Source organism: Artemia franciscana, chromosome 10, assembly GCF_032884065.1.
Source record: "Artemia franciscana chromosome 10, ASM3288406v1, whole genome shotgun sequence".
Taxonomy (NCBI): Eukaryota; Metazoa; Arthropoda; class Branchiopoda; order Anostraca; family Artemiidae; genus Artemia; species Artemia franciscana.
This window is the reverse complement of record NC_088872.1, coordinates 38,861,636-38,875,335: the sequence shown is the minus strand read 5'-3', so window position 1 is coordinate 38,875,335 and position 13,700 is coordinate 38,861,636. Positions and strand designations below refer to the sequence as shown.

The 13,700-nt window shown below is 35.8% G+C and overlaps 1 protein-coding gene across 1 annotated transcript in view; it reads left to right on the top strand.

The window, feature by feature from the left end:
• LOC136032172 (neuroligin-4, Y-linked-like) overlaps positions 1 to 13,700 on the top strand; it is a 63,844-nt gene that overhangs the window by 14,602 nt on the left and 35,542 nt on the right. Inside the window, exons 3-4 of the mRNA XM_065712360.1 lie at positions 6,177 to 6,327; positions 11,876 to 12,087. Coding sequence (XP_065568432.1) covers positions 6,177 to 6,327; positions 11,876 to 12,087 — 363 coding nt within the window. The remainder of the gene's footprint in view (positions 1 to 6,176; positions 6,328 to 11,875; positions 12,088 to 13,700) is intronic.

The following is a 13,700-nucleotide window of genomic DNA, read 5'->3' as shown; positions in this document are numbered from 1 at the left end:
CCACCCAGAGTCCTATCCATGATTTTTTTCGGGGGGGGGGGGGGTAAAAAATAATGTTTTTTCGGGTAGGGCGTTTACATATAATAAACTTCAAAACACATCAAAAATTCGATGTGCTTTACAACACTTCATTAAAGCTTCCTAATTCTCCCAATAAAGCAATGGAAAATCATATGACACAAAAGTTTTGAACAAACTCCGTAATGATTCCTCAATAATAATCACTAAAGCCGATAATTGCAACTCCTTAGTAATTATGAATAAAACAGATTATGATAGTAAAATTCAGTCCCATCTAATGATACAAACACTTATGTTAAATCAACCCATGACCAGACTGATCAATTTGCTCAAAAAGTTATAAAAGAATTAAAAACTCTGAAAGAAAATGGCAGAATCACTCCACAGTTGTACAATAAATTTCTCCCTCGTGGTGTTTTTTGCTCAAAGTTTTATGGATTACCAAAATTGCACAAACAAGGCATTCCTCTAAGACCCATTGTAGCTACTACAGAATCACCTGCCTCAAACAATGGAAAATGGTTGAGCACTGCATTTAAACCGTTGCTTCACTCCCAAAAATCTTATATAAAAAATTCAGTTGATCTTGTAGAAAAATTGAAACAGATAGACATTTCTGAAAATTCCATATTAAGCACCTATGACATTGTTGCCATGAATACTAGTATTGATGTTTCAAAATCTGAGCAATTATTACTAAATAAACTGGAAAACAATTATCATCTAATCGAAGAGTCAGCGATAGGTCTAGACATTGATGTTCTCATGCATTTGGTTAAAGTATGTTTTAAAATCGATACGTTTCAAAATTGATGTTTCAAAATCTGAGCAATTATTACAAAATAAACTGGAAAACAATTATCATCTAATCGAAGAGTCAGCGATAAATCTAGACATTGATGTTCGCATGCATTTGGTTAAAGTATGTAACAAATATTCCATGCACTTCCAGTTTCGAGATTCATATTACAAACAGGTAAGGGGCCTTCCTATGGGAGCACCTCTATCAGGCCTACTAGCAAACATTTTCGTCGAGAATCTTGAAAAATTGGGCCCTGGATTCGTGTTTTCTTAATCATGTGTTTTGGGGACGTTTCATGGACGACGTAATTTCAGTTTGGAATTATGGCGAAAGTGAACTTAAAGCTTTTCTAGAACATTTAAATACTTACGATAAAAACCTGCAATTCACTCTAGAGACCGAAACAGATGGAAAAATACCTTTATTAGATGTATTGATAATACGTAGTGTGAATAAACTTGATTTTACGGTTTAAAGAAAACCTACGCATAAATAATAGATACCTTCACTTCAAATCTAGCCATCCTCCACAGGTTAAAAGAGGTGTGGTAATATCTCTTGTGGATAGAGTACATAATATCTGTTCAGAGCCGTATATTAAAAGAGAATTACACAGACATACTTTTTGTCAACGTGTTCCGAATTTTTCTCATAAATACTGTTATTGCTCAAAGAATAAGGATGCATTCTTCTAAAGCCTTAAATCTCACACCAGTAAACGATTCGAATACACCCACAAGCACGATTTACCTACCTTGTATTCCGAAAATTACTTTGAAACTGAAAAAAGTTTGTTTAAAAAACAATTACTTGTTATATTTACAAGTAATTTAAGTATAATGAATCTTGTCAATTCTGGTAAGGATAAAACCCCAGTTACTCGTCTAAGAGGGGTGTATCAAATACCAAGTAGTTGTGGAAATTATTACGTCGGTTGAACCCACCAAAATTTAGGAACAAGATTACAGCAACACAAAGAAAGTATTGAAAAAGAATTAAAATCTAAAAATAACTCCGCATCTTTCGATTCAGCTTTAAGCAATCATATTTTTGAAAATCCAAACCATTAGGCTATGTTTTATTTGACGCAACAATTCTAATTAGCAATGACATAGGAATCAAACAAACTGTCCGCGAGGCAAGCGAAATCAAACGAAACTTAAATAATAATACATCCCTAAATAGAGACTTTGGTGAATACACACTCAACCTTATGTACACAAAATTAATTATAGAAAATAATCTAATTCAAAATAAAACAAAAATAGGAACGAATAAAAACAAGCCCAATCCCAAAAGAACTACAAGATTAGCTGCAGAGAAGGCAAATATCAAACAGTTCGTGGTAACGAACTGTAGTAAGGAGCGACCCGGCTCAATAGTAACCAAAACTCTAAAAAATTGAATTTTGATATCAATAGCTACATCAAAAGAATCGCATTTTAATGCTGATTTTAAATATATAAGTTTCATCAAGTTTAGTATTACTCATCAAAAGTTACGAGCCTGAGAAAATTTGCCATATTTAGGAAAATAGGGAGAAACACCCCCTAAAAGTCGTAGGATCTTAAATGTCGTAAAATGACACCATCAGATTCAGCGTATCAGAGAACCCTACTGTAGAAGTTTCAAGCTCCTATCTACAAAAATGTGGAATTTTGTATTTTTTGCCAGAAGACAAATCACGGGTGCGTGTTTATTTGTTTTTTTTTGTTTTTGTTTTTTTCCCCCAGGGGTCATCGTATCGACCAAGTGGTCCTAGAATGTCGCAAGAGGGCTCATTCTAACGGAAACGAAAAGTTCTAGTGCCCTTTTTAAGTGACCAAAAAAATTGGAGGGCATCTAGGCCCCCTCCCACGCTCATTTTTTTCGAAAGTCAGCGGATCAAAATTTTGAGATAGCCATTTTGTTCAGCATAGTCGAAAACCATAATAACTATGTCTTTGGGGATGACTTACTCCCCCACAATCCCTGGGGGAGGGGCTGCAAGTTACAAACTTTGACCAGTGTTTACATATAGTAATGGTTATTGGGAAGTGTACAGACGTTTTCAGGAGGATTTTATTTTGTTTGGGGGTGGGGCTGAGGAGAGGGGGCTATGCTGGAGGAATCTTTCCTTGGAGGAATCTGTCATGGGGGAAGAAAAATTCAATGACAAGGGCGCAGGATTCTCTAGCATTACTATAAGAAAACAGTGAAAAATAAACATGAAAACGTTTTTTCAAATGAAAGGAAGAAGTAGCATTGAAACTTAAAACGAACAGAGATTATTACGCATATGAGGGGTTCTAAAAATACTTTAGCATAAAGAGCGAGGTATTTAGGAGGAGATAAATACCTTGCTCTTTATGCTAAAGTATTTTTAGTAATTTCAACTATTTATTCTACGGCCTTTCTGATTCAGGGGTCATTCTTAAAGAATTGGGACAAAACTTACGATTTAGTGTAAAGAGCGAGGTATTAACGAGGGTACAAACCCCCTCGTATACATAATAAAAATATAAGGTTATGAAAGGTTGTTACGTAAGTTAATTCTTAAGTTACGTATATTTTTACTAATAAAAACGTTCGTTAAAAATTTAAAGTTCTACTTGCCTTTTTAAGTAACCGAAAAATTGGAGGGCAACTAGGCCTCCTTCCCCACCCCTTATTTCTCAAAATCGTCTGATCAAAACTAAGAGAAAACCATTTAGCCAAAAAAAAGAATTAATATACAAATTTCATTTTAATAATTTATGTGCGGAGAGCCAAAACCAAACATGCATTAATTCAAAAACGTTCAGAAATTAAATAAAAAAAACTAATTTTTTTAGCTGAAAGTAAGTAGCGACATTAAAACTTAAAACGAACAGAAATTACTCCGTATATGAAATGAGTTGTCCCCTCCGCAATCCCTCGCTCTTTACGCTAAAGCTTTTTATTGTTTTAAAAAGTAGAATTGTGGCAAAGAGTCAAACTTTAGCGTAAAGAGTGAGGGATTGCGGAGGGACAACCCATTTCATATACGGAGTAATTTCTGTTCGTTTTAAGTTTTAATGTCGCTCCTTACTTTCAGCTAAAAAAATTAGTTTTTTTTTATTTAATCGCAATAAGAAATTATTCCAATTTTTAATAAATACAGTTAGTGAAATGAATGAACCTTTTTAGCTTGTAAAATGTTAGCTTTTATCACACAGTCCTGGCTGAACTTTTCGCAAGAAAAAATGATGCCTAGGCTATTTTAAAAAAGGGATTTTTAACCGAGAACTTTTATTGCAAGTGTGTTATTGTTTATTATTTTCTTTGCTGAAGACGGCCCTTAGATATAAAAGTCCGCATTATTCTTTCTTCTGTATTTGTAAAAATTTGTTTGTACTCATTTTTGATCCGTTTTTTTTACGTGTCAAACCAACATTTCGGGGGGAGGGGGGGTTCTCAAACACCGAACCCCCATGAATGCGGCCTTGCTTCTTCTATTCCTGATTCGGAAGGGTTTCCCCAAATTTCTCCAAAAGAAAACTGGGTTCTTAAAATTCTTGCCAAAAATTAGCTTATAAAAATTGATGGTTTTTGTGTTTCGTGTTAACATATGTGTATTTAGGAACGCTTAGTTTCAAGAAGGTTTTGTAAAACCCAGTTTCCTTCGGGGTGGGGATGGTAGTGGTATTTAGGGATAGTTGAAGCGCTGTGTCAGAATAACAATCAAATTCAAATCGCTCTGCATTAATAAAAATACTTCTATTATAAAAATGATTATAAAAATGATTTTCAGCTAACTTAACCGATGCAATGACCAAGGCCTGTCCAGAGGGCCCCCACACACCCGAAATGTTTGCCCAGCTCGCAAAAACGTAACAAAAGGAATATAAACAAATTTTTGATGCCTTTTTTGAAGTTTTTGTACCCCTCCCCTCAAAAAAATCCTGGATACGACCGTGGTAACGGTATTTTTTCTAGTTGAAATTTGTGCTTTTTACCATATACAAATTTCTTGAATCGCCTATATTACATTTACTTGTTATATTTACAACTCTTAGGTCATAGTCTATTATGCCATTGTTTCTCAGCCTGAAAAATGGCGTAGACAAAAGGTTGCAGTCGGTCAGAAAAATATTAAATGATTATTTGCCAAAATTTCTTTCCCTTGCTGATTATTTGATTGCAATCTGATGTGCACACAACTAGATAAAATCCAAAAATTAAAATTAGAATACTTGAGTAAGTTTGTATCACTTGACAACTAATGAGATAAACTGACTCTACTAATAAAACTGGTTATTTGATTCAAGTTAGAATTTATTTTAAAGGAGATCGTGATTTGACCCCTACTTTGGATGGTTGTGACCGCTGTAGAGAAACGTAGACTTTATGGCTAATTTCAAAGAGTCCCGCAACTTCATGGATCCCTTTCCCACTATTTACGAATTTCAGGATATTTTCCTGTTGCAGCGTTGCTCGAAAGTTAGCACTGGAAATTTTTGTAGTTGCTAAAATTTAGTTTTAGCAAATATCCCCCCTCTTAAAAATCCTGGATCCGCCACTCAGTCTAATCATGAGTCATACCTGTGAGACGGGACAGTAGCGAACCAATTCTCCTACTCAACCTCTACGTTTCTGCTTTCACAATAATAAATATTTTAGGTTTGCGCTATTTTCCAAAGTTGATCGAGGAACTGATAAATATACAATGGCTCGCTTAAACAAAGGAAACAGGAGGAGTTTTTTAAGCGCTGAGACTGTAGGTGACCGATATTTTTAAGATGATCGTTCTGTCTATGCTTCTTTACTGTGATCGTGACGCTAAATTGGACAAGAAACGATAGTTTCTTGTCCAATTGTCTACGATGTAAGTCAAGACTTAACAAAGAGCCTTATGCATCCCTTCTACTATTTATTATCCTGACCTTATCTTTATATAACGAATGATTGCAAAAAGTGTGGAAAAGGCTCATTCAATCAAAAGTTCCGTTTAGGGATCTTTTTAAGCGGCCAAACAGATCGAACAGCAACCAACCGCTCTTTATGTGTCCTTCATAGCTTTGTATCACGTGTATGTGGACAATACTACAATAGACAGGGTATGCAAAAATAGGGTTTTAATGCACTTTAATAATATTAATGTTTTTTAAACTCTGTTTATCATAACTGAGTAGAAGGGGGATAGGAAACTTTTATTCCTGAGATTATTCGAAAAGACTCCCCACATCCCAGAAAAATCAAAAATCATTTAAAACACTGTTTTTGGATCTTAAACAACATACCCTAGAAAATAACTACTACCCCCATCCCCTGCGAGGGTCAGACCTTTTCACCTAAACTGTATTTATTTCTGGTTTGCAGTTGGCTAATCAGTATGAAAATTCTTTATTTTTAGACTTCAAGTGTAAGCGAACTTTTTCCAGTTATGTTCTACATTCATGATGGCGATTTTCTTCATGGCGCGTCAAATACTTTTCCAGGCCATATGCTTTCAGCACATGGTCAGGTCATAGTCGTCACTGTCAATTATAGACTTGGTGCACTTGGTAAGGCTCCTAAAATTTATATCTCTTTTCGGTACTTGTCTCTTATCCAGAACACACTCAAGAAGTTTGCTTTGTTTGATTAAGTAAACCGGGTTTTCTCTCGCATTCGGTTATAATTAGCTTATTCTTTCCTGAAATCAACTACGATGCAGATATATTATAATTAAGTATTTAATATATAGAGGTGGTTAGCCTATGTATTTAATATGATGTGTTCTGGACGGCCTGCTTTCCAGAATTCTTTGTTGCAGTTTCCATAATTTTGTTAATAAAGTATTGTATTCTCATCTTGTTTTGACATATTTCATTATAGTTAACCTAACTTCAATTCTTGATTGTATTCAGGATTGTTGACAAGTGCCCTTTTTTCTTGAATTATCACGGACTGCTTAACACTTTCATACCTAAACACTGAAGGAGTACTTGAAAAATTTCCGAAACCTTGCAATAATAATCGACGTGACCTTAATTTCAGCGGAATTTCAACTTTAATTATTTATTTCATTCGCAAACTGAAATGGAATAGTTACCATATGGTCACCTCAGGATACAAAATATTCATTTCACTTAATATGGAAGTTCACAAAATAGTTTCTGTCTCCATTCAGATACAATCGTAGCTTACATTTAACGCAGAAAATTCGGCTAGTTGCACCCCTTGCACATTTTTCACGTCCCTTTTCGACTGCCTTGGGTAGATGGCCAGCAGTGTCATACGTGCTGATTCTGACGGCATGCCTGCTTCTGTAGCTTTTGTTTTTCACTTTGTAGGAGCGCTGACAGAGGGTCCACTAGCATGAGGACTATTTGCAACTGACACTATGAATGATCTTCAAATATCTATCTTGAAGTACAGCAAGGACATATGCTGTCTACCCAGGTCTTCGCACTGTTGCCTATGCAAAAGCCAAGCGACTTTGACATCTAGGTCAAGAAAATAATAGACTATCTGTATGTACCATCTCTTGGGCCGTATATTAGTGCAATAAAGCAGGAGAAGCATATAAGACAAGTCATCGCCACCCATTGACCTGTTATACTAACGGACAACACATGGGCAATCTACCTCAACACGGCTACGAGCACTTCCATCCCACCTTGGACATTGGTCGGCTGGAGCTACGGCACGGTACGATGAGGCCGTATGCACTGGTTATTGTCGAACCACTTTACAATGGAGACTTCCATATGCTTCTCAAGTCTATAATCATAACTTCTACGCCCTTTCTTTTTCAATGATGCATCACTTTCCAAAATTGCACCTTTCATACGATTATTCCTTATCGTTCCACATGATTCAATTCCGTGATTGGCGCGTAAGGCATGAATAAGTTCAACAGATGTTTAAAAATTGTCCATGGCACATCGTCGATCAGTTGAAGGACAACATCAGCACCCAGTCCCAAAGGACTATCCGTAACTGAGGCTTTCCTTGTGTAGATTTGTCGGTCATAGACAATCCCACTCACTTCCGCTCTCATAAGCAATTTTACACACCTTGAATGTCTTTCAAGTCTTCAAGGATTGTCTTTCAAGTACTGTTTGAAACTCAGCCGACTTATGAAGGGAATCATCTGTTCGTTGACACTTTGTCTCTTCTCAGTCGGTATGCTTCTAGATTTTTCCTATGCTCGTCATACATTGGTCTGATTTTGTGTAGTTATCATGACCAGATGGCACTGCTAAGCTATCGTCATTGATATGAAAAAAACCGCCAAATCGTCAAAAATATGTTATGGCTTATAGCTTCTGCGATTGGAGTGTATCAAATAGTGCGCTCTTGGATGAGCTTCTTTCTTACACGTCTGCTCCTCTCCTAGGAAACTTTTTCTTCCTCTTTTCTTGGTTTGGACTTTCCGTCGGAATAAGAGAGGCTTGCTGTCTATGGAAGAGAGAATTGTGATCAGACCACGGGTGCAAGGGTGTTTCTGCTTCGTCAAATAAAAACAATCAGAGTAAGGTCCTTCACGAATCAAAAAAAAGTGAAGTAAGAGAAAAAATCTAGAGCACAATAAACCAGCAAAAACGTAATAGTATAAGACAAGCATACCCAAAACAACCCGTCTCAAAACCTAAGGTTAGCATATGGTAACCGTAAAAAAATAAAATAAAAAAATACAGAAATGGGGGATGAAGATAAAACTAAATAAGATTCTTATAAATACAAGCTAAAAGTAAGGACTTTAAGGAACAAAACAAGATAATAAAAAGTAGTGAAACTCACCTGCATCGTTCTCATCATCGCTATTAAATTCAGCTGATCAGCTGATATTTAAATGGCAACAAATTACTCTGTTCACTGATCAACTGACAACTTACGGTGCCATCTAGGAGAGTAAAAGGTATCGCAACACGAAGGGCTGAACTTGTGCTATCTGACGGTCTTAAGTTCGAAAGCATAATTAAGCATTAATGTTTATTTGTATCCCACTTTATCTTGTTAAATTATTATTTATATTATGTTTTACGTTCGTGTACACCATGTTAGATTTTCTTTTGCTTCAGAGTGAAAGTTCTATTCCGATTGGAAATTTGGACACCGTCAAAAGTGATATAAGATAGTAATCAGCTAACAAGGAAACATCAACTTATTAAACTTGTTGACGGTGAGAAGTGGCAAAATATCAATAACTAAAGCGAAACCACAGCACCAAAGATGTGTAACCTTCTAGCTGTGTACAAAAAAAAAAATAAAAGTAGAATAAATAGCAGTGTTCGTAAATAAAACCTCAATAATTTGGTGGGGGATTTACTTTTTTACATCAAATGGGAAGACAGTTGACCGTTTTTTCAATAAAAACACCAAACAAAAGGCGTTTGTAGGTACTTTTTAATTATTCAGAACAAACCCAAGTTCTTGATGTGTTTTATAGCTATAAAGACAAGTAGGCTACGGGTGACAGAATGTATTGCACTTATATAGTTTGTGCTGTATATTTGGACATTAGGTGTGGGAGGGGGTGAAGTACAGCGGATCTGCTTGCAAAATGCTGCATATAATGAAGCAAAAATTGTCTTCTAACTTCATGATGTCCAAATACTTTACCCCCCCCCCCAGTGTGCATATATATTTCCCAAATTATATAAGTCCAATGCATTCTGTCACCCGTCACTTGTCTTTGTGGCTATGAAACCGGTTCTACAAATCTACTGATCAAAATTCTTGAGTCTGTTCTGAATAATTGACAATTACCCATTTTTCATTGACTCTAAAAATTATATTTTTCAAAATATAGGTATGGGGGCAAAAATATATGGGGGGAACGGCCATTCCATCATTGACAATTAGCTAATAGTAGTACTATTCGGGCATGACTGATATCAGTAAAGATTGTTGAATAATTATTCCAATTTTGAAAAAACAATAATAACCAAAAACAAAGGCTTAATATCTTCTGAAATTACTCTTAGTATATTTAACAACATGCGCAAAAAGCAGTGATGTCGTTTCGGGGAGGAGGGCAAGGGAAGAGGCAGTTGTTTCTTCCAATAATTTGGAGGTAAATAATGACGAAGACCACACTGCCTTTCTATCACAAACACCAAAAACAAGAAGAACAATAGGGAATTTTTTAAGACAGTGGGAAACAAGTTCCCACTGTTTTTGGTGTTAATAATTTGGAGAAAGATTATTACTCAGTTCATGCCCTTTGACTCTCCAGATGGAGACCCCTCTCATCCCCCCAATAAACATGCTGGAGTTACGCCCCTGCCAAAGAGTATGGGAAATTGGTAAGGGTAGAAACTGGCTCTATTGTTGAAAAATCTTCAGCGATATCTAGCGTTGGTAGGTTTTTTGTTTGTTCTTGGTAGGTGAGACCTGTCGCTTATCGAACCTATAGTAAAAAGCCTCCAAAGTTCAGTGTTACCCTAAAGTATTTTTGGATTATGCAGAGAAAATATGTCAGAGCAGTCGCCTGAAGTAAAGACATGGACTTTAGACGAGGCACGGGACGGGCTGTTCAGCCAGTCTCAGCACCAAACTTTTGATGTCATATTGTGCCACTGTTTTCGGCTTCTGCTTGGAAGGTGACAATTTGAATTCAGGATTTTTTAAATTTACATCCTTGTGTCCGGAATCCGTGTATGCTTACATAAATAGAAAGTCTATGTTATTTAGCCGCTAGAAGTATGGTTACAGGTTAACAGGTATCACTACTGGATAAGACATGAGACACGCAATCTAGTTCATAGCTGCATGGTGTTATCTTGAAATGATTAGTTCGGTTTCTAAATGGAAATATTTACTTTCAAGGACGTTTTTACATGTGACATTTATTCTATCCCCCCTGTCCTACTTCATTGCAAATAAATTCATGTTTATTGAAGATTTTGTCCTATCACCCTTTTAAAACACTTTTTGCCCCTTAATACATAAGAGCTGTGATTTTGTTGGGTACTAGGATAGTGCCACATTTTCGTCAGTGTTGCCACATTGAACCATGCAGTTAAATAAGCGAAACTAATTAGTTAAATTTGACAACGTTTTTCGTTTGTAGAAATTCAAACTTTAGGAATCTGTTGATTCCCAAAGACAAATACACCCTCAAAGGAAAGGTACAGATTCTTAAACTGTCTAGTGCCGTGCGGTTTTAGCTGCTTTTTCCCTCCCGTCTTTTTTTTTTAATTTGTCGCCAGCTGCTGCGAAAAATTTTTATAACCGCCTAAGGAGGTCTTTTTCATAAAAAATAGAATTCCCAACTTGTTCTAAACTTTTAAAATGTCTGTGGTTGTGTTCCACTTTAACTAATTCAAACAATCATATTTTGTTTTCAATGTCCTTGGTACTTCAGGTTTAATAAGGAAAAGTAATCATCACGGGACATAGATTAAGATCTTCCCTATGAATTCAATTGATCATCTTGGGAGCATGATTCTTTACATTTTTCTAAAAGTTAGTTTACAATTGTTTTTCGGCTATTAATGTCGAAGACTTGTAGTTTCTCTGTTATTTAGGTATTCTAACTCATCTTGATTACACTTATTTATCTCTCCACCTTCCTATTAGATAACAGTTAAGAGTAAGCCAAAACACAAATATGTGACATAAGTACATAATTTATTGCCGGCCTAAGAAAACAACTTGATAAAAGAGGTACACTTTTGCCAGTTATACCATGTCGCAAAAGATAATATTAATCTGCTTTTGGCTCCAATTCTCAAAGAGCTAGGAAAGGATCCACCTTTTGAGTTGAACTTTAAACTAAGACTTTTGTCGAATTTTATTTCCTCTCACTATTCTTAACGGAATAAAGAAGCATCGTTGGAGTAGGGGAAGAATGAAAAGAGAAGCCAGTATGCCTCTAATTGAAGCAATATTGGCAGCAGCAAAAGACAAGTCTACTTTTGACAAATAAAAATGTAAAATAAGGGGATATTTGTGTTCCATTTTTGTACGATACACGATCATAAATTGTTCTGTCTTTATCATAAAGTTTTGAACTGGAAAACAAATTTGAGCAGCCCTTTTTAGCCTATTTGTCAAAGTATAGTTAAGTCCATGGATGCTTTTAATCTATCAAACTGTCACTTCTTCGTTTCATTATAGGTTTTCTAAGCACTGCTGATGAGCAATCTCCAGGAAACTATGGAATGCTTGACTTATCTCTTGCACTTAAATGGGTCTATGACAATATTTATGTGTTTCAAGGAAATAAGGAAAGAATCACATTATTTGGTCCAGGTGCAGGGGCAATAGCATCGGGGATGCTGGCAGTAGCCCCCAAGACTCGTAACATGGTTAGACAGGTCATTGGACAGGTTTGTGTAACTTTTACTTTTTTTTAAGTAGTTATTGATAACGTTGGCTAAATGCTTGTGTAACTTAGCTTTTGTATAAAAAAGTAGACTAATCTTCAATTACTAACTAAATATCCTTTCATTTTAACTAATTTTATGTACTGATTGATCGAAAGCCAGGACGCTTAGACCTTTATTTCGTTCACAATCACCGAAGTCAGGGTGGCAAATCGGGGGCGCATATGCCAAGCCTGTTGTATTGGATGTGTCTTCTAGGACGTGGTAATTCCAGACCTACTCCTGCAAATAAAAAATGCTAAATAAATGCTACACCAAGCGAGTTGACAATAGACGTCGAATCTATACTCTTCGGATGTCGTGTCTACCGACTCAAGATACAACCAAATAACATCAAATGAAGTACGAACAGAGAATACATCGAATATGAGAACGTTCTGTTTTTATATTGTTATATTATTTTTATATTTAGGCTTAACTGTCGTGGTGTCACCACAATTTTCTTCATTCTCTTTATTTATTACATTGTAAAATAAAACGATAAAAAAAAGGTCCAGTACATGCGAGGTATACAAATATCTGAACATGGGATGTAGAAGGTTAACCACACCTGATGTCCCATCAGGTCAATTTCATTTAAGAGCTACTAAAATTTATTGGTAATTACATTTAATATAAGCACTCAAAGCATGAATAAATAACACTGCATAATTGAACAAAAAGTAGAGCCACTTAGTATGTGTATAGTGAAGGACCTGCTAAGATGTCCTAGCCATGTCCTCTAGACGCACGAAACGTACACCCGTGTAATATTTTGTCGAAATAGTCCGCAAAAGCTGGACGACTCAAATTAATGTGGGTTGACATTCAGGTGTGCATATCGATTTTCCAGCATAATTCACACAAAATAAGTCCATTTTACTTCTAGTACTGACAACGTATTATTACACTTATGGCTTCTTATAGGCAGCTCTGAAGTTTTAGATAAGGGAAGAAAAATGCTTTTAAGAGTTTAAGCAGAAATGGCAAGGACTAACCGTAGTCGAAGAATTTGAATAGGTTGAATGATAACCAAATACAGGTATTAAACTATCTTACTATATGGAATTAGTAAGTGTCCGTAAAGAACAGCCAATTGGTACTCTGAAAGCGGTCACGTAATGTTGCAAAAGGATAATGGTTTCCCTGGATTATTTTAAGGATAGAGTCAGCTGACTTTAGAATGCTCTTAAGAGGGTTTTCTTTTCAATGCTTTTAATGTAAAGACAAGCAAATATATCTCATTATGAAACTTGGACATTCCGTGCAGTCAGTACTATTAAAAAAGGTGGTTATAAAAGGTGACGAAATTCATCTGTAGTTTATTAAGTATACCTTGTTTTGTGTCAGCTGGGGGATCGGATTAAACTTTAAAGATATTTTTTTTTAAGAATCGGCAGTATTTAGCAGACTTAAAAAAAATTTTGTTTTGGGAAAGGGGCTGACTGTTTTTCATCAATCTTGTCAAAACAAAAAGAAATGTTTTTTCTTCGTCATGTTCGCTGTCCAACAACTTGGTTAGTTATCAGATAAATAAGGGAGGGGTTCACCCAGATACTCTCTTCTCCCTGGTGAAG